Source organism: Podarcis vaucheri (genome assembly GCF_965113315.1).
Source record: "Podarcis vaucheri genome assembly, chromosome: 12".
Classification (NCBI taxonomy): Eukaryota; Metazoa; Chordata; class Lepidosauria; order Squamata; family Lacertidae; genus Podarcis; species Podarcis vaucheri.
The window spans coordinates 55,739,079-55,757,904 of NC_138750.1; the positions used below are offsets into that span (position 1 = coordinate 55,739,079).

Genomic DNA, 18,826 nt, shown 5'->3' on the forward strand with positions numbered 1-18,826 from the left:
TGACTAAGCCGCTTCTGGCGAACCAGAGCAACGCATGGAAACGCCGTTTACCTTCCCGCCGGAGCAGTACCTATTTATCTCCTTGCACTTGGATGTGCTTTCGAACTGCTAGGTTGGCAGTAGCAGGGACCGAGCAAAGGGAGCTCACCCTGTCATGGGGATTCGAACCGCTGACCTTCTGATCAGCACATCGTAGGCTCTGTGCTTTAACCCACAGCACCACCCGCATCCCTAATTTGATGTATGCCATGGGGCAATTCTTCATCTTGGTGAACCAGCAGCTGCTGAACACACACCCAACACCTGTGCCAAAACCTGCTAGCAACTGTAATAAAGAAAGTTGTAGCCCTTTTTATCGCCAAATGCTTGCAGCTTCACCATGCCTTAGCCCCAACTTCCCACGGCTTCACTGCACCTGGGCCAGCAAATTCATATTGCTGATGCCACGTTGTGTCTTATGAGAGCACAAAGCTGCCTTATTGCTGCTTCATGGGCTCATCCATGAACCCATTAATGTCTAATCACATCTCTCCAGAGTTTCGAATTGGTGACTTGGTGCACGCACAGAACATGCCTCATCCAGAGAGCTTCCTAATAGGAGAACCTGGTGATTGGACCTGGAACCCTGAGCATGAAAAAAAAAAGGCATGTTTTCCTCCACCACTGAGGTTATTTAGGGAGTTGAACTGAGTGCTCTAATGTGAGCAGAGGAATGCAATTCAGTCTGCACTGAAAGACAAACCAGCAGAGTTTGCTCTTTTTGAAACAATATGCTGTCCTTTGGAACTCGCACTTCCCCAAATATTGAAATGCTGCTCTCCAGCCAAGCGGAGATTGAACATGCATATATTGAAGTGGGCAAAGAAATGCATATATTAGTGAAAACAACATACCAAAATGCATTGTATCAGAGAAAGGTGTGTACAAAAATGTGCGTATTAGGAGAAATTCGCACTAAAGTGCTGGTAAATCTTCACGAGGACTGAAGAAACCGGTGAGGGAATGTGAAGAACTAGAGTTTTGAGAGATGAGAAACGGGGAGAAATCAAAACAACCAATTCACTCATCCCTGAAATCTTTGCTATATGTCCTTTGGATCCAAGTGTTATTTCTGCTAGAAGTGTGTAGTGATGGCGGCTTCTTTCAGTTGGCCATCTTCTGTCTGCACAGGTCCATTTTCAAAGCTACCGTTGACAGCCTTGTTGGACCTAATGAAAGGGAATATAAATAAACATGACATAAAGTAGCCCTCTATCACCCACTAGCCTCATCACCATCACTGTCATCTCTTCCTTGGAGACTTCCAAGCTGTCATCCATCTGTGGTTACAGGGGGTGAGCAGAAACCATCCTGGCTTCTGATTGGAACCCAAAATGTCCTGTTTTTTTGGCCCTGTGCTCTTGCACAAATTAGCAGTCTTGTGCTAGAGCACCAGACCAAAAGACCCAAATAATTATCGCCCAGTCAGTCTGACATCAATACCAGGGAAGATTCTGGAGCAGATCATTAAGCAAACAGTCTGTGAGCACCTAGAAAGGAATGCTGTGATCACCAATAGTCAGCATGGATTTCTGAAAAATAAGTCATGTCAGACTAACCTGATCTCATTTTTTGATAGAATTACAAGCCTGGTAGATGAAGGGAACGCAGTGGATGTAGCCTACCTTGATTTCAGCAAGGCATTTGACAAGGTGCCCCATGATATTCTTGTAAAGAAGCTGGTAAAATGCGGCCTTGACTATGCTACCACTCAGTGGATTTGTAACTGGCTGGCTGACCGAACCCAAAGGGTGCTCATCAATGGTTCCTCTTCATCCTGGAGAAGAGTGACTAGTGGGGTGCCACAGGGTTCTGTCTTGGGCCCGGTCTTATTCAACATTTTTATCAACGACTTGGATGATGGACTCAAGGGCATCCTGATCAAATTTGCAGATGACACCAAACTGGGAGGGGTGGCTAACACCCCAGAGGACAGGATCACACTTCAAAACGACCTTGACAGATTAGAGAACTGGGCAAAAACAAACAAGATGAATTTTAACAGGGAGAAATGTAAAGTATTGCACTTGGGCAAAAAAAATGAGAGGCACAAATACAAGATGGGTGACACCTGGCTTGAGAGCAGTACATGTGAAAAGGATCTAGGAGTCTTGGTTGACCACAAACTTGACATGAGCCAACAGTGTGATGCGGCAGCTAAAAAAGCCAGTGCAATTATGGGCTGCATCAATAGGAGTATAGCATCTAGATCAAGGGAAGTAATAGTGCCACTGTATTCTGCTCTGGTCAGACCTCACCTGGAGTACTGTGTCCAGTTCTGGGCACCACAGTTCAAGAAGGACACTGACAAACTGGAACGTGTCCAGAGGAGGGCAACCAAAATGGTCAAAGGCCTGGAAACGATGCCTTATGAGGAACGGCTAAGGGAGCTGGGCATGTTTAGCCTGGAGAAGAGGAGGTTAAGGGGTGATATGATAGCCATGTTCAAATATATAAAAGGATGTCACATGGAGGAGGGAGAAAGGTTGTTTTCTGCTGCTCCAGAGAAGCGGACACGGAGCAATGGATCCAAACTACAAGAAAGAAGATTCCACCTAAACATTAGGAAGAACTTCCTGACAGTAAGAGCTGTTCGACAGTGGAATTTGCTGCCAAGGAGTGTGGTGGAGTCTCCTCCTTTGGAGGTCTTTAAGCAGAGGCTTGACAACCATATGTCAGGAGTGCTCTGATGGTGTTTCCTGCTTGGCAGGGGGTTGGACTCGATGGCCCTTGTGGTCTCTTCCAACTCTATGATTCTATGATTCTATGGTTTTTTGCTTTGGATCAAGACCAAAAAGATAAGCATCCCAATTTTGATCAGCAGGATGTTGGAGGGGATGGCATAGCTAAGCCTGGCAGGACAGCTTACTCTATGGTGTTAACCCCTTCACACATTAACTAGACTTAAGCATGTTGGTTACATGAAACTGGTCACCCCACAATTAGCAATCACATTTGTGTGTGTTTTTAAACTAAGTATGAGACACAGAAGGGGATTGTTATCAAGATCAGAGTGCATGGAGTGAGGAATGCTTTTTCTCCTCTGTCTCCATTAAATTTCCCCCTCTATGGCAACCAAATCTTCCCTACCCCCAAACTCCTGAACACTATTGCTAACTTAAGCCACCCTAGCATTTTCTGAAAGCTAATTTGCTTTCAGTGGAGGGGCAAATTTCACAAAGATTGTAGCTTGAGAAGAGAAGCTTAAGCGGCAATCCCAGCAACAACTATGGCAGGAACCTGGTGCTAAATTTTTCAAAACATAAAACTCATTCATCATTAATGTTGTCATATGTAGTTAAACCTTTATATTCTGGAGAAAAGCCCATAGTCCTCAGTGGACTTACTTCTCCCCAAAAGAGGGGCAGTGTTTTACCAGGACTTAACACAATGGGATGGGGGCAGAATGGAGCAGCTTGAGGGCATGCAATGTACAAAATGTGAACTTATATACTTCCTATATTTCTAGAATTCCATGCAACTCACCTCTGGCTTGCTGGGGAGTCTCTGATGTCGTCCTGAAGATCCTGGTTCTGTGTCTCAGGAAGAAAAAAGCAGAGGATTCCCGCAAACAGAGCTGTGCCTCCAAGCATCACCATGGGAATAGAAGGGTGGTATTTGCTCAGGAGAACAATCAGCGGGGCAAGGATGCCCCCTACTCTGCCAACCATGGAGCACAAGCCTAAACTGCTTTGCCTGGTGGAAGTAGCAAAACACAGAGAGAGATGCCTGAGAGGAGGCACAGACAGATGTGCCCTGCCAGGGGCAAGTTTCCAGAAGCAAATCAGCCACACTATGCAGTAAACAATTACGGTACACAACAGGAAGGAAAGGACAAATATCTCGGTTTTGGTATCTCTAATGTTCTCGGGGGTTTTTCAGTCTTAAATGCAGTTCACCACATTTCTGCAGCAGTTTATGATTTCGTCACTTTAGTGCACTATCACAAACATTAGAAGTATGCTATTTTGCCTATTGCACCCATCTTGGCAATCAATTTTGCCAAACGCAATGCATTTAAAATATGTTGTTTTCATGAATATATGTAGCTGTGTACATTGGATGGTGTTTAGCTATGCTTTACTCAGAACAGACTCACTGAAATCAATGAACATGTCTAAAATTGGGCTCATTCATTTCATTGCTAACTGCTCTCTTTGGCAAGCAATCTGGTAAAAGGGTTTACCTTCCTTGGGCTGAGCCCCCTAACCTGAGGGCATATCTTGGGGCACAACACAATGCTCCCCTTTATTTTGCTTCGGAAGAGCATTGCGGTCAGGTCCAACACAAAATTGACAAGATATACTGTCAATGTCCTGCACTTATTTATAGCACAATATGTGGAGGATTCATATCTCAGAATTTTCAGAATATGCACTGAAGACCTCAAAGTTCAGGCACTTGAATCTTTTGCGTATACCTCCAGTTAAATGATACCATTTTCATAAACTTTATTGCACAAGCCAAAAGGCCATGGGCATCATCCAAAAACACCAAGAACCACTACATATACAGTAAAAGCACAGTCAAATCTACTAGAATTCTTTGTTACATAGAATAAAAGATAGTTCTCATGCAAGATTTAAAGCCCCCTTTGTTGTCATTATGCCTGTGGGCAAAACTGCCCAGGTAAAACTGAAAGTTGAAATTCATTTTCTAAGCGCCTATACCCAAGATATCCTCACCTGATAACTGTGGGAAAGATTTCAGCAGAAAACACATAGGTGGTTGAAAAGGAGGCAGCCAACGCAGACTTGCCAATAACAGCCAGCACCGTCACAATCACAGGGAAGTCTGGGCAAAGACAGGCAGGGAGGTTAGAAACCAGACCACAAAAAACCAAGGTAAGGCATTGTTGAAAGACCACAGGCCTATAAAAATGTCTAATCCAGTTCTGAAATGTTACCTGTGGTCCTACAGAAATCCGGAAATATTGTCACCACAAATCTATGGGTAGCTAGAATGGTTTCTGGGGCTCATTTGGGGAGAAGACTGGCAGTATTAGAGCCCTTGCTTTGGTTGCAGAAGCTCTCAGGTTCAATTTCTCCATTTTGGAGAATCTAGCGGTGTAGGAAGTGATGCAGAAGAACCTCTTCTGTGACCTAGAGAGATGCCATCAGTCGCTAATACTGGGCTAGAGATTGCTGTGTCACCACATAATACTAAACCATCATTTACTTTTATTTATTTTTATTTCTTTATATAGTCCACATTTCAGGCCACTTTCTCACAGTCTTCCCCTGTTAAGATTTCCAGACCCTCCAAATGTCGCTATTTTCCAGGGACAGTCCCAGATTTACAGAAGCCGTCGCAGTTTCTGTTTTGATCCCGGAATGTCATGCTTTTCCTTGGAACGTTCCCAGTGCTTTTCTTCTTGGGGCACGCAAGGGGATGCACCCCTAAATATTTTGTGAATCTAACTTTGGCCTCATTGAGGGGCAGTATTTCAATATGAGTAAGGAAATGAGAATACCCTTGAACATTTTTTTTTTAAGAAAAAAAGGCACTGGGTGTTCCTAGTTTCATTTGAGAAATATTGGAAGGCATGGGTTTCTATTTAAATTTCAGTAACTGCTTCTAGATTTGCAAGCATACCTATATACTGGCTAATGTAACTATGCAAACCTGTGGCCTGTTTGTTTCTCAGAACTTAGTCCCTTGAGGATCTCAGTGGAAAGGAGGAAGTGGGAGGACAGAAACGGGGAAAGGAACATGTTTTTTTCCCCTTATTATTAAAAAAATGGTTCAAAAAAGCAGCAAGGGGCAGAAGATCAGGTCCCCAGTGCAAAAGACCCAGGGCTCAGGCCTTATAGCTCCCTTTAACTCCAACAGTGCTTGCCTGTTGTGTCCTGTCTATGAAGAAAGAGACAAAAGGGGGAACACTCTGCACAAACACAAGACAAGTTCTGAGAATATACAGGCACATCTGTGTCCTTCTGAAGCAGTTCTGTATAGCCAGGGGTCTGTGGGTCACTTCTTGCATTAGGGATGGGGAACCTTTGGCCCGCCAGATGTTGAACTTCAACTCCCATCATCCCCCAGCCAAGGTGGCCAATGCTCAGGGATGATCGGAATTGAAATTCAGCAACATCTGGAGGGTGCAGGTTCCCCTTGCCTGCCTTGCAGTTTGCCTTAGAGGTTTTCTCCCTCAAGTGGCTTTTTTACCTGTTGGAATAGCAGGGATGATCAAGCACATGACTCCGCCTAGGAAAAGCCAAGCGGCCTGGCATTTCTTCCTCCCCATCCACTGGAGGAGGAAGATACAGGAGGCTCGAGATGGTATTTCCACAGCTCCAAACACAAGCTGGGTCATGTAGATGTCCAAGCCAAAATCCCCAACCTGGTGGCTCACTCCGTAATACACAAGACTGTCTGCAAACCTGAGAACCAAGCAAGAAATTACTGTTCATTCTGCATTTATTGCTATTGTTCATTTTAATTCCCGGCTCACACAAGCCCACCACTAAACTTCAGTGCTGGTTAGAACAAGGGCACAGCATTGGGATACAGTTCTACAATGCCCTAGAACTGAACGCAGAATTCAGCTTCCTCAGAGTCTAAATCATCATTTTAAATCCTAGTCCTCATGACTGTGAACCTTTATAGGCAGCGTTTGAAGTCTCTGAAGAAACCAACTCTTCTCTTTTTTGCTGCCTCGGACTAACACAGCTGCCTCTTGGAAATTATAGCGAAACAACAGCAAAACAGGTGGTGTCAATGTGTGTCATGAAGAAGGATAAAAACAGCCTAAAAACTATCCATCTGGGGCACAGCAAAAGCATTTTGCCCATTGCCCCAAACATTCCTTTGTTCTATTTGACCGGTAGCTGTGTGTGCAGCTACCTAGATGTAGATCTCAATGGCTGCATTCTGTCAGACAGCCCTGCCTGAACCTTGCAGTCATTTGCCAAGGTGCTTCTTCCTGGACCACCAGCATCCAAAGATGGTGACTTGAAAAAGGATCACATCAGAGGCATCGTATTTGCAGAACACGCGCTCCAGAAGCAGGCCTGCACATCAGCAACTCTGATGTCATTTTGGCACCTGGCAAAGACCTTTGTTTGACAAGTGGGTATGGTTTTCATTCCACCCATCCCACTGATTTTTGTGTTTTCCTTGCTGCTTGCCGCTCTTTTATTTATTTGACAATTCTTGACATTTGCAGCGTGTGTGCTATGCTTTCATTGTCAGCCACCCTGGAAGTGTGACATTAAAATATTTTAATTAATAAAAATTAATTCTCAGTGTGGCAACCAAGGGTAAGAGAAAAGTCCTGCCTTGGACCATACAGACCATACAAAGGTTTAGCCGTAAGTTGCTGGTTGTGCTCATTTTGTACATGAAGAAACAATAACAAGGAAGTTTAAACAACACACACAAAACTGAAGCCACTTGCATATTATATATTGGTTGCTGAATTAATGTACAGTGGTCCCTTGCAAGACGAAAAGAATCCGTTCTGTGAGTCTCTTCGTCTAGCGGTTTTTTCGTCTTGCGAAGCAAGCCCATTGATGGATTAGAGGATTAGCGCTATTAGCGGCTTTTAGCAACTTAGCGGCTTAGAAAAAGGGGGGGAAAGGGAAAAAAACCCGCAGGAACTCGCAAGATATTTTCGTCTTGCGAAGCAAGCCCATAGGAAATTCGTTTTGCGAAGCACCTCCAAAACGGAAAACTCTTTCGTCTAGCGAGTTTTCCGTCTTGCGAGGCATTCGTATTGCGGGGCACCACTGTACTTCAGAATTCTTACCAGACTACGACCATGATTAAAGTCAAAATCCTTAGACGCGGATTCTTGCAAAGATCCAGAATATTCCCAGATTTCACCTTCTCTTCTGGAGCCAGCTTCAAAATGTGCAAGACAAGAGAGACACAGAACATCAAAGGACAGTTTTCCCCAATCTGGTGCCCTCTAGTGGCTTTGAACTACAACTCCCATCATACCCATCTGTCAGGGCAGCTGTGCTGGCTTGGCCTGATGTGAGTTTTAGTTCCAAACAGCCAGGGTGCCAGGTGGGTTAGCAAGTTGAACTAAGACTGGAGAGATTCCACTCAGCCACAAAACTCACTGGGTGTACTTCGACTCATCTCTCCCCCTGCCCAAATCTCACAGGCCTATAAGGAGGCTAAAGCAGGGAATGGGGAACGATGTAAGCCAAATGTAGGGGACCTGTGGTCCTCCAGGGGTTTTTGAACTGTAACTCATGGGATTCCCCAGCCTTGGTTATGCTCACTGAGGGTGATGGGAGCCGCAGTTGCACAACATCTGGAGAATGTTTCACACACGGTGTAAGCTGTCCTCCTTACCTCCTTGGAGGAAGGGTGGGAATGGATATACATTTTGTTGTAAATAAAACAAAATGAGTTTGGAGGGACAGGCTAACAGCTTAATAAGGAATGCTTGAGGTGGATATGCAACAGATTAAAAAAAAAAAATTTAATGCAGCATGAGAGACTAGAGTATTGGATTGATATGATCTATTGTGTTTCTGGGGACGCGGGTGGCGCTGTGGGTTAAACCACAGAGCCTAGGACTTGCCGATCAGAAGGTCAGCCGTTCAAATTCCTATGACGGGGTGAGCTCCCGTTGCTCAGTCCCTGCTCCTGCCAACCTAGCAGTTCAAAAGCACGTCAAAGTGCAAGTAGATAAATAGGTACTGCTCTGGTGGGAAGGTAAACAGCGTTTCTGTGCGCTGCTCTGGTTCGCCAGAAGCGGCTTAGTCATGCTGGCCACATGACCCGGAAGCTGTACGCCGGCTCCCTCGGCCAATAAAGCGAGATGAGCGCCGCAACCCCAGAGTCAGCCACGACTGGACCTAATGGTCAGGGGTCCCTTTACCCCTTTACCTTTATTGTGTTTCTATGCTGCTTTCCCTCAATATCCTCCCCAGACATTTCCAGAAAAGGAGCAATAGAAATCCCAGGCTTTGCTACCTGGTTGAGCAGTTCTTCTGCGACGGTTCGTTTGTTAACTGAAGCAGCCTTTCGAAGCACCTTTTTGGCTTCCTCAACCTTCCCTTTTGTCAGAAGCCATCGCGCAGACTTGGGAAGAACCCTGAAAAAGACAAGAGTTTGTGAAGCATGGGTGGGAGTCAATGAAACCAACAGTAGGTGGAGCAAGAGCCAATGGCAGGGCAGGGCCAACTAATTCTAGTTGTGGGCTTCTCCACACTTCTGCTTGTCTGCTGCTTCCTGTTTGTCCCATGCCTTCCTGGCAGCTTTGCCCTTGTCCCGCTATTTCCCCACGGAAAATCCGCTCTTTAGGAATAAATCGGAGCAAATGTCAATCAGGAGAAAAGTCCCTTGATGTTTGCTTTGATTCAGTGGTAAAAAATAGAGTTTCCCAGGGGGGAAACAGCAGGGCAAGGGGAAATCTGGGTGAGCCCTGTATCCTCATTCTCCTCCCTGCTGAGTTATACAAGGGATAACGCTGAGACTAAGAAGCTGGCAGGCAGTGTCTTTTTGTAAGTAAAAAGGCCTTAGGTGGGAGCCATCTGAGGGCAGATTGAGATTGCTGGGGATGTGCCCCATTCGCCCTAATGAACTAGTCTCCTGGGCACAACAGTTCTCATTCAGTTGCAGTACAACCAAAAGGCATTCCCGCAATAAACCTGTGGGAGATCGCAGTCAACCCTAACTGCTAGTTAGTACATGAAGGGGTTAAGGACCATAGAGTTGTATTCCTAGACAGACTCAGGTCTCAGTCCAAAGAGGAAGTGATGCCTCTGCATCATATAACCAATGAAGGAGGATATGTGTGGAAGCTCGCTCCCAATCTTACAGCATGTGTTTGGAACTATATTCTGTATTTTCTACCTAAGAGCATTTTGCCTGTATTATCCTTGCTGCTGTATGGAACAACGCACAACTGAGACCTTGAATCTGTAAGTAAATATTTTAAAACTTACTTAACAGTGTGTGATCTGCTCATTGCAAGAGGGGTAGAAAGAGGTCAACTGTTGTGTACAGCTGAAAGGCATAAGAAATGGCATAACAACCTATATTCCTAATGCGAGTTCAGTCTCTGCTGCTGCTGCTGCTCTCTCCCTGCAGGAGAGTGTACAAAGCCCCATGTTTTGAATATAAGCATCCAGCCAATTGTTTTGTTGATCACCCACACTAGTGGGTCCACAGGCATTCATATCTTTTCTCTCAGATCTTAACTCAGGGGCAGTTTGGGTGAGAGGTACTCCTTCAAGTATTTTTGTCCCAAGCTAAATAGAGCTTTATCTTGGTCCCTGGCAGATCATAAAATATGACAGATCTTAAAACACAGGGTGGTTATGAGCCTATGCTCCTGTTACTCTTAATGATATACAGTATGCTGTATTGTTTTACACACAGCCCCATTATGCTCATTTCTGGTTCTTGTGCACACTCACCATATATAAAAAAAGAGGGCGAACGCTGGAGCTGAGCCAGCAAACTGGTAGTTCCTCCAGTCACGGACCGAGTATGCCAAACCAGCCAAGGCCATCTGCCCAACGCCTTGGAAGCAGTAGCTGATGATCATTGCAAGCGGGCGATAGGAAGGCCCAACCCACTCTGAAGCTAAAAGGGTTCAAGTTACAATCAGTATCAGGAAAAGACCTTGCCATTGTCAACCACTCACATTAAAAAAAATAAAATCATTTAACCGCCCGGCTTTATTATTAGGTTATTGTATTTTAGTGTTTTGTTGGAAGCCACCCAGAGTGGCTGGGGAAACCCAGCCAAATGGGCGGGGTATAAATAAATTATTATTATTATTATTATTATTATTATTATTATTATTATTATTATTATTAAATAACGGTGGATTAATGTGATGATGTCAAGGAGGAGGCTGGAACGCTTGCAGCAGTTACTGATTATTTGGATTGGGTCCCCAGTTTGAGACACACATTTACACAAACACACAAATCATGTCCATCAGAGTTCACCTGACGTGCCTGGCACAGCCTGGCTCTTTCCTTAACTAGGCAGGTGCTGTGCTTTCCACCCACCAGACACACTAGGCTCCATCTGTCCTCCAAACAGTCTTTACCCTACCTCAGTCCCCTTGCAAATTGGCTCCTAAAGTGTCTCAAACAAGTGGGCCGTCTCTGCATCTCATTTCATGGTTGGGATGCTTCTGTACAGAACAATGACACTGTACCTCAACAGGGCCAGATTTAGGTTTGAGGAGGCCCTAAGCTACTGAAGATAATGGGGCCCTTTATATGTCCAGCTGTCCTTTGTCAACAACAAATTGTAGCTGTTTTTTGTGTTGAATATATGCTAAATGGTAATTTATGAACCTAACAGTTATCTAAAGCCATTTGCACATGCAGAATGTAGGCACCCTATATATAGAAATGAGCAAACCAGTGATATTTTAGGGAGCAGGCTAGCAGGAGGGGCCCATGACTTACATCATAGGAGCCTACACAACACAAAACACTGTTGCTGTATGTAGGTTTTATTTTATTTGTTTTTTTATCTTATATTTTGGAAATGTACATTCAGGTTTTTTCCTTTTACATTTTTGGGGGGCTCCCAAGAGAGTGGGGCCCTAGGCTATAGCTTGTTTACCTTATACATAAATCCGGCACTGTACCTCAACATTCACCTTTAAGCAATGTTACCTTGAGAGAAAATATATCTACAGTCATATCTCGGGTTACAGACGCTTCAGGTTGCATGTTTTCAGGTTGTGCACCGCGCCAAACCCGGAAATACCGGAACGGGTTACTTCCGGGTTTTGGAGCTCGCACATGCGCAGGACCACTAAATCACGCTTTGTGCATGCGCAGGAGCGCCGAATTGCGACCCGCGCAGGCGCAGCGCTGCAGGTTGCGAACATGCCTCCCGCACGGATCACGTTCGCAACCTGAGCATCCACTGTATTTGGGGAGGGCAATATATTCATAAAAAGCAAGTTGTGCAGGTTGGATAGAGTACGGCAGTGCCCCCAACCAGATGCCCTACAGATGTTTTGGGCTGTAACTTGCACTGCCCCCCAAGCAGCAAAACTGTGTTTAGTGCAAAACATCTGGAGGATACCAAAGATGGAGTGTGATTCTTTTGACAGCAAGGCCTAAACCTCCCCAGAGAATCGGAAGTGTCTCACTTAAAGCTGACATGCTGATGCTGATCCCAGCAAAAGCGGCGCCCACGATGAATCTCAGGGCGATGTAGACGTAGAAATTTGGAGAAAATCCTGCCCCAACACCAAAGGAGCCCATGAGGAGGAGGCTGAGCAGGATCATCATGTGACTTCCAGTGCTGGAGGAGGGAAATGCAATACAAGATGGGTCAATCTGCAAAAGGAAGCCTACTAAATTTTTTATTTTTTATTTTTTATTATTACCGGTACCTCACAGAGGGCTTATCCTTACTTCTGCCTATACCGTGCCTAGAAAGCACAGGTCTGAGTGGTTTCCCCCTTGTCCTGCTCCTTTCCAAGGGGAAACACCGCTCTTTACTGACAGATTGGAACAAATGGTGCTTCATGGGAAACCCAAATTCTCGTTTGCTCCGACTGAGTGCTACAAAAAGCAGGGGGACAAGAGGAAGTGAGGATAAGCCCAGAGTTATTGTGGGGATGATGATGATTTACAGTGGTACCTCGGGTTAAGTACTTAATTCGTTCCGGAGGTCCGTACTTCACCTGAAACTGTTCTTAACCTGAAGCACCACTTTAGCTAATGGGGCCTCCTGCTGCTGCCACACCGCCGGAGCCCAATTTCTGTTCTTATCCTGAAGCAAAATTCTTAATCTGAAGCACTATTTCTGGGTTAGCGGAGTGTGTAACCTGAAGCGTATGTAACCCGAGGTACCACTGTATATCGTAAGATCTCACAGCATAAAATACAGGATAAAAAACAAGTAAATGATTAAAAACAAAACATCAAAACCATGACCCACCCTTCCCAACGGCCTGGTTCAAGAGGAATGTTTTCTCCTTGCACCTAAAAATATATAATGAAGGCACCAGGTGAGCCTCCCTGGGGAGCGCTTTCCACAAACAGGGAGCCACCACAGTAAAGGCCCTGTTCTCATGTTGCCACCCTCCGGGCTTCTCAATGAGGAGGCACACGAAGAAAGGCTTCCGATGAGGATTGCAGAAAAGCCTCTCCCCTTCGCCTCCTGAAAATGGAGTGGCCATTTTCTCTCAGCTTCTCCATGACATCTCAAAGTTATACTTACCAGTCGCTCAGCGGGCCAAGGACCAGGGCTCCCACAAGGCCACCCGCCATGTAAATAGACTGAGCGACATCTTTTAAGTTATTTCGGTCACAGACCAAGTTGAACTAAAGAAAAAGAAGAAAAATCCTTGTACTTCCCTCTCCTGACACTGCATTGTGTACAGTATATCACAAATCTACACTGTTTCTGGTTTTGTTTGAATAGCATTAGCATGCTCTTTTTAAAAATTTAACTGTTTCACTTGCTTTCATAATGTATACCATTTTATTGCTTTAACGCGCCCTGGGACTTCTGCTGAAGGGTGGACTCAAATTTTACCCCACCTTGGTCAAGTCCCCTCACTTAGAAGAATACCTTCTCCTCACCCTCATTATTACCGCTTCTATCAAAATTTATACCCCTTCAATATTATTTGGAATCCTCCCCCGAAATTCTTCGAAAAGACCTCCTGGAAGATTCCTCAAGCTCAATATCATATGAGGTGGCTAAATTTTGCACTTCAGTAATTAGGAAGCGTAAATCTTTTCTCTCGAATGGCACACTGTGAAGTTCCCTTGTGTAACCTATTTTCTTTTCTGAGGTTGTTGTTGATTTCTTGTTGTTTGATCTTGTGGTGTTTAGTGTCACTGGCTTCGGCCGTAATAAAACTTGACTTGACTTGAGTGCTGAGGCAGAATTATTATTTTTTTCCCAAAAAAAGTATTAGTTTTCCAAATTTATAACAGACATATCCACAAACATAAAAATAAGACATTAAAAAACAAACAAACATATATCCTAACTGTAGCAATTCCACTTTTGTTATCATTGTTGGGTGACTTCCTCGAATCCCCTTGGCTGAGTTTCCATATAAATCATTGTAGCAGTTTTCCAAGACTACTTTCACATAAAATTTACTTAGTCCAATTAACCTCTTTCTTTCTTTTCATTTTGACTTATATCCATAGTATTCTACATTATCACATATTTATATCCTAGGCCAATCTGATACTCACAAGTAGTTCTATTTAATTTATCTTAACATATTTAACCAAATAATCTTAGAATTTCTTCCATGAGGCAGAATTTTAAAACATTCCTGTTAGCTCCAGGTATTTGGTGGTGGAAAGAAATTGTTTTTCTCAACTTTGAGAGGGTATTTGGTGTGGGGTTTCCCCCCCCCCTTTTAAAAAAATTATTGAGTTGTTATTTGCCATCCTGGGCTCCTTTGGGAAGTAGGGCAAGATAATAATAATAATAATCATCATCATCATCATCATCATCATCATCATAATCCCCTCTTTGGGGGAAATTCCAGAATGCTCAAAAAGAATTGTCCCCTGTGGAGAGGAGAGACAAGAGAGCCGCCATCTTGTTCCAGCTCAGGTGTTCTCTCCCTCCCCTAACTGCCACCAAATCTGAAAACTGCAACATCCTCCTCCCTGAGGGAAGGCGATTTCTAGTTTTTAAAAAGTCTCCCTTTTTTGGCTGTTTTTTAACAGAGTGCTAATGTATGCACATTCCTATATAAACTGCCTTGCAAGGCTCACTTGAAAAGTGACATGGACAATAACGGATTGCCATAACAAGCCACAAGAATTTGCTGAAATGGCACAGTTGACAAATAGCCTGAGAAGCAACTCAAAACAAAAATTTGTGGGAAAGTGGGATAGATATAACATATATGTTCAAAAATACAGTAAAGGTGCAGTATCTAAGCTGGCATTTGACTGACGTTGGAGAGAGACTGAGTTGAGAAATAAGACCAAGGATATATATTGATATAGGAATGTATTAGATAAAATGGAAAGAAATATACAATAATAAGAGTACATTCATTTGTAAAAAAGGAATATACAACGGGATAGACAGGAAGTCCAAAGTGTTGGTACATATATGATTTTGGAATAGTTTTTTGTCCATTTTTCTTTTTTTCCCTTTTAGTATATAAACTTTGTATACATGTTGAAATTTATAGTATAATAAGCCTTGTGATGTAATATGATAATGTTTACCAATGTAACATAAGAACTTTAATAAATAAATAAAATGCTGCGGGGGGGGAGGGGAAAAAATGAAAAGTGACATGGAATTATCTTCATAAACAAACAGATTAACATTTGCTAGTAGCTTTTAGGAGAGCCTCTGAAAACGGGACATTTCTGCCTCTAATATTCCAAATTTATCTCACGTGAGAATTAGAGAAAAATTAATAAAACTTTCTCGTTACCTCACAGAGGTGTCAAAATGGTTAGAGGACTTCCTCATGACCTACAAGGCCTCACATTTGGTAAATGTGCGATCTGGCATAATCTCTTTATTAAAGGTAATCCTTATTACCACAGTATAAAAATTGTATCCCAGCCAAAAAAGATCATACAGCAGTTTAAACGTTCAAGCCTTGTTATTTTTTTGCCTCATTAATGCTGAGTTTCCCTCACAAAATGGAAACCAGGGAGAATTCCTACAACTGCAAAATATACTTGAGGAATACAGGCTGAAGCCATTAATTTCTTTAAAAGTTATCAACTGAGACCTAGACAGTTAACAAGCAATTGTCTTTAAGAAACATGGACTATTGACATCCATTGCTGTAAAGTTCTGGAATGACGATATGACGTCTTTTCCTCTCTCTGGACTGCTTGAATTGTCTCCCTGCTTCAAAATCTGGTTAATAATAATAATAATAATAATAATAATAATAATAATAATAATATATTATCTCCCAGACAGTGGAGTTTCATACTTGCAGCAATCAGATTCAGAAACTAAGAATGGGGATTAAATAAGCACATCATCCAACAAGGCTTCAACATCAAAGAGCTTCAGGATAACTATCCCATGATATGTAACATCTGGATTAAAAGAAGAGGAATGCTATTAATCTATCCACATTAAGGTACTTTATCATAGGCTCACTGGTTTTTGTTTTCTTTTCATTCATTCATTCATTCGTTTGTTTGTTTGCTCAACACACAACAAAAAAGGACAAAATGAACCATAGTGAAAGTACCATCAGCCGCGCCTTACATAGAGAATTAATATAAATTTCATAATCCTTAAACTGTAATGGTCTCTTCTTTTTAAACCCAACTTCACTGGCTTTTTTTTCAAAAGCATTCCCTGACCTGTCCGTTCCCCTATCCAGGTTTTTAGTTGTAGGGACAGCACCAATGAAATCACTTTAGAGTTGTCTAGTATGGTTAGCAATTGATGTGCGCGCATACACACACCCTTCAGGAGAGACAGAGTCAAATTATTTCACAAGGGCTGTAAAATACCTCTGTCAGCAACGATGGCTTTGGATCTGTGGGGTACACCCAACCATCTCGGCAGGCTTCCGTGGAATTTCGCCCGTCTTTTATGATTGAATCGATATCGCCTTCCACAGGAGTAAACATGGAGCATTCCTCAAAAGAGCCATCTGGTTTCCTGGGAATGGTCAAGTTCAGCTGCTGCTCTTGGGTCAGGTTTTGGGTAATATTAAGGATCCAGTTCGTGTTGCAGTGGTGAGGCACGTCCATGACAATGAAGACTTGTCCGAACACGTGAAAGGGAATTAGGAAATTGGGGATGCAGTTCAGCACCACCAGCCATTTCTGAAACCTGCCGAATTCTCCGATCACCTTCAAGATGTCTCCAAATCTGATCATTCTGGGATCTTTGGCAGCCGGTCTGCATGCTTCTCACACCTGGGGACTGAAATTAATGTTTAAACACAATCATGGCTATGGATTAAGTGAATAATTAATCAGGCTCTGGCATCGGATAAACTTAAGGAATATATCCTATCACAGCTACTGCCAAGGCTATACTTTCTTTCTGATTGTTCTCTTCTTATTCAGTCCTGGTGTTCCTTTGACTTTAGTATTTCCTCCAATTAAAAAGAAAGCGAGCCTCGAGGCTATTAACATGTACGGCTGCGTCCACACCAAACATTTAGAACACTGCAAAGGATCGTGGGAACTGTAATTTACCCCCAATAATGCTAAAATCCCCAGCACATTTAACAAACAACATTACCCAGGGTTCTTGGGGTGATGAGAGAGACTGTGCTTTAAATGTACAGTGTGCAGGTATGCAACCTTAGATGAGTTATAGCAACAAGAGGGGGCCATTTACCATATTTTTTGCACCATAACACTCACTTTTTTTCTCCTAGAAAGTAAGGGGAAATGTCTGTACGTGTTATGGAGCGAATGCCTGCGGGTGGCAGGAGGGATCTGCTGCAGTCGTGAGCAGAGGATCCATGGTTCCCCTTCCTTCCCTCCTCCGTGGTTACAAAGCATGGATCCACATGGATCCTCAGGATTTTTGCATTGGGCTACTCCAAACTCACTGTCAGATCACATGTCTGTGGCCACAGCATGAACCACAAAATCATATATCCACTATTTCGTTTAGAATTTTTTTGTTTGTTTTCCTCCTCTAAAAACTAGGTGTGTGTAATGGTCTGGTGCGTGTTATAGAGCGAAAAATACAGTAAATATTGTTTGCTGCAGGACAAAAATGAGAGAGGGGTGTTGGCGTCAAGTCTTTTTTGCTGGGTTTTATTTGGTCCAGCGTCCAGTCTGTTTGGCCTAGCAGCTGATAGCCTGGAGTCTATCTGAGCTTGCTATAAAAGGAGAGAGGAAGATTGGGAGAAGGAAGGACAAGAAACCTAAAGACCCTGAGGAAAGAGTCAGGGACTGTTCCGTTATATTTTTCTAAACTGACACAGAAGTAGCTGGGATTCATCAGCATAAGAACTTAGCAGAACCAGGGCTGAGCAAGGAGAATAAACACTCAAGGGCTGCAAACCGCTGCTGTTTGAGAGTTCATTGCTGGCAGGCACAAACCAAGGTTTGCATCCGACACTGAACACAAATGCTTTTAGTCTGAAGTGGGGGAGTTATTAGACATTTTTTTCCTTATGTATTCTCCTGAGTCCATAAACAGCCCCAAAGGAATGCCATGCGGCCAGGAGTTGTCCCGTTTCCCCTGCGAGCTAACAGCAGTCCGTACTGAATGTCTGCACTGCAGGCCCTGTTTTGCCTGAAGTGTAAAATGGACCAGCTAAGTTGTGCTTGTGGGATGCGGGTGGCACTGTGGGTTAAACCACAGAGTCTAGGACTTGCCAATCAGAAGGTCGGCGGTTCGAATCCCCGTGATGGAGTAAGCTCCCATTGCTCGGTCCCTGCTCCTGCCAACCTAGCAGTTCAAAAGCATGTCAAAGTGCAAGTAGATAAATAGGTACCACTCCAGCGGGAAGGTAAACGGCGTTTCCATGCACTGCTCTGGTTCACCAGAAGCGGCTTAGTCATGCTGGCCACATGACCTGGAAGCTGTACGCTGGCTCCCTCGGCCAATAAAGTGAGATGAGCGCCACAACCCCAGAGTTGGTCATGACTGAACCTAATGGTCAGGGGTCCCTTTATCTTTACCTTAAGTTGTGCTTACCAGGCAATCTTGTTGAAAACTGGAGAAACCCAGTGTTAGAGAGGTACCAGTTTTGGCAGTACAAGTTTGACAAGGCAGCTGAAATAAATAGATTTTTTATGGTGGCGGCTCATTAGCTGATAAGCGACCACTTGAAAACTGGTCTCAGGTTAACATTATCCAGGTGGCACAGAAACATTTGGCAAATTGATTTAGCTGAAAA

The 18,826-nt window shown here is 43.7% G+C and overlaps 2 protein-coding genes across 3 annotated transcripts in view; one reads left to right on the forward strand and one right to left on the reverse strand.

The window, feature by feature from the left end:
- The window catches only part of LOC309514833 (uncharacterized protein), an 80,028-nt gene that overhangs the window by 46,965 nt on the left and 14,237 nt on the right, over positions 1-18,826 (forward strand). The window lies entirely within an intron of this gene.
- Positions 850-16,853, reverse strand: LOC309514935 (solute carrier family 22 member 13-like). 2 transcript variants are annotated; one of them, XM_082192445.1, is made up of 10 exons: positions 16,467-16,853; positions 13,207-13,310; positions 12,128-12,282; positions 10,419-10,587; positions 8,971-9,091; positions 7,787-7,881; positions 6,205-6,419; positions 4,725-4,833; positions 3,526-3,735; positions 850-1,208 (listed from the first exon to the last, which is right to left on the reverse strand). In XM_082192445.1, the coding sequence occupies exons 1-10, from the start codon at positions 16,836-16,838 to the stop codon at positions 1,115-1,117; spliced, it is 1,644 nt and encodes a 547-aa protein (XP_082048571.1). In that variant the 5' UTR covers positions 16,839-16,853; the 3' UTR covers positions 850-1,114. The 2 variants fall into 2 exon arrangements, with proteins under 2 accessions (XP_082048571.1, XP_082048572.1); XM_082192446.1 differs by lacking the exon at positions 16,467-16,853 and adding an exon at positions 16,216-16,311.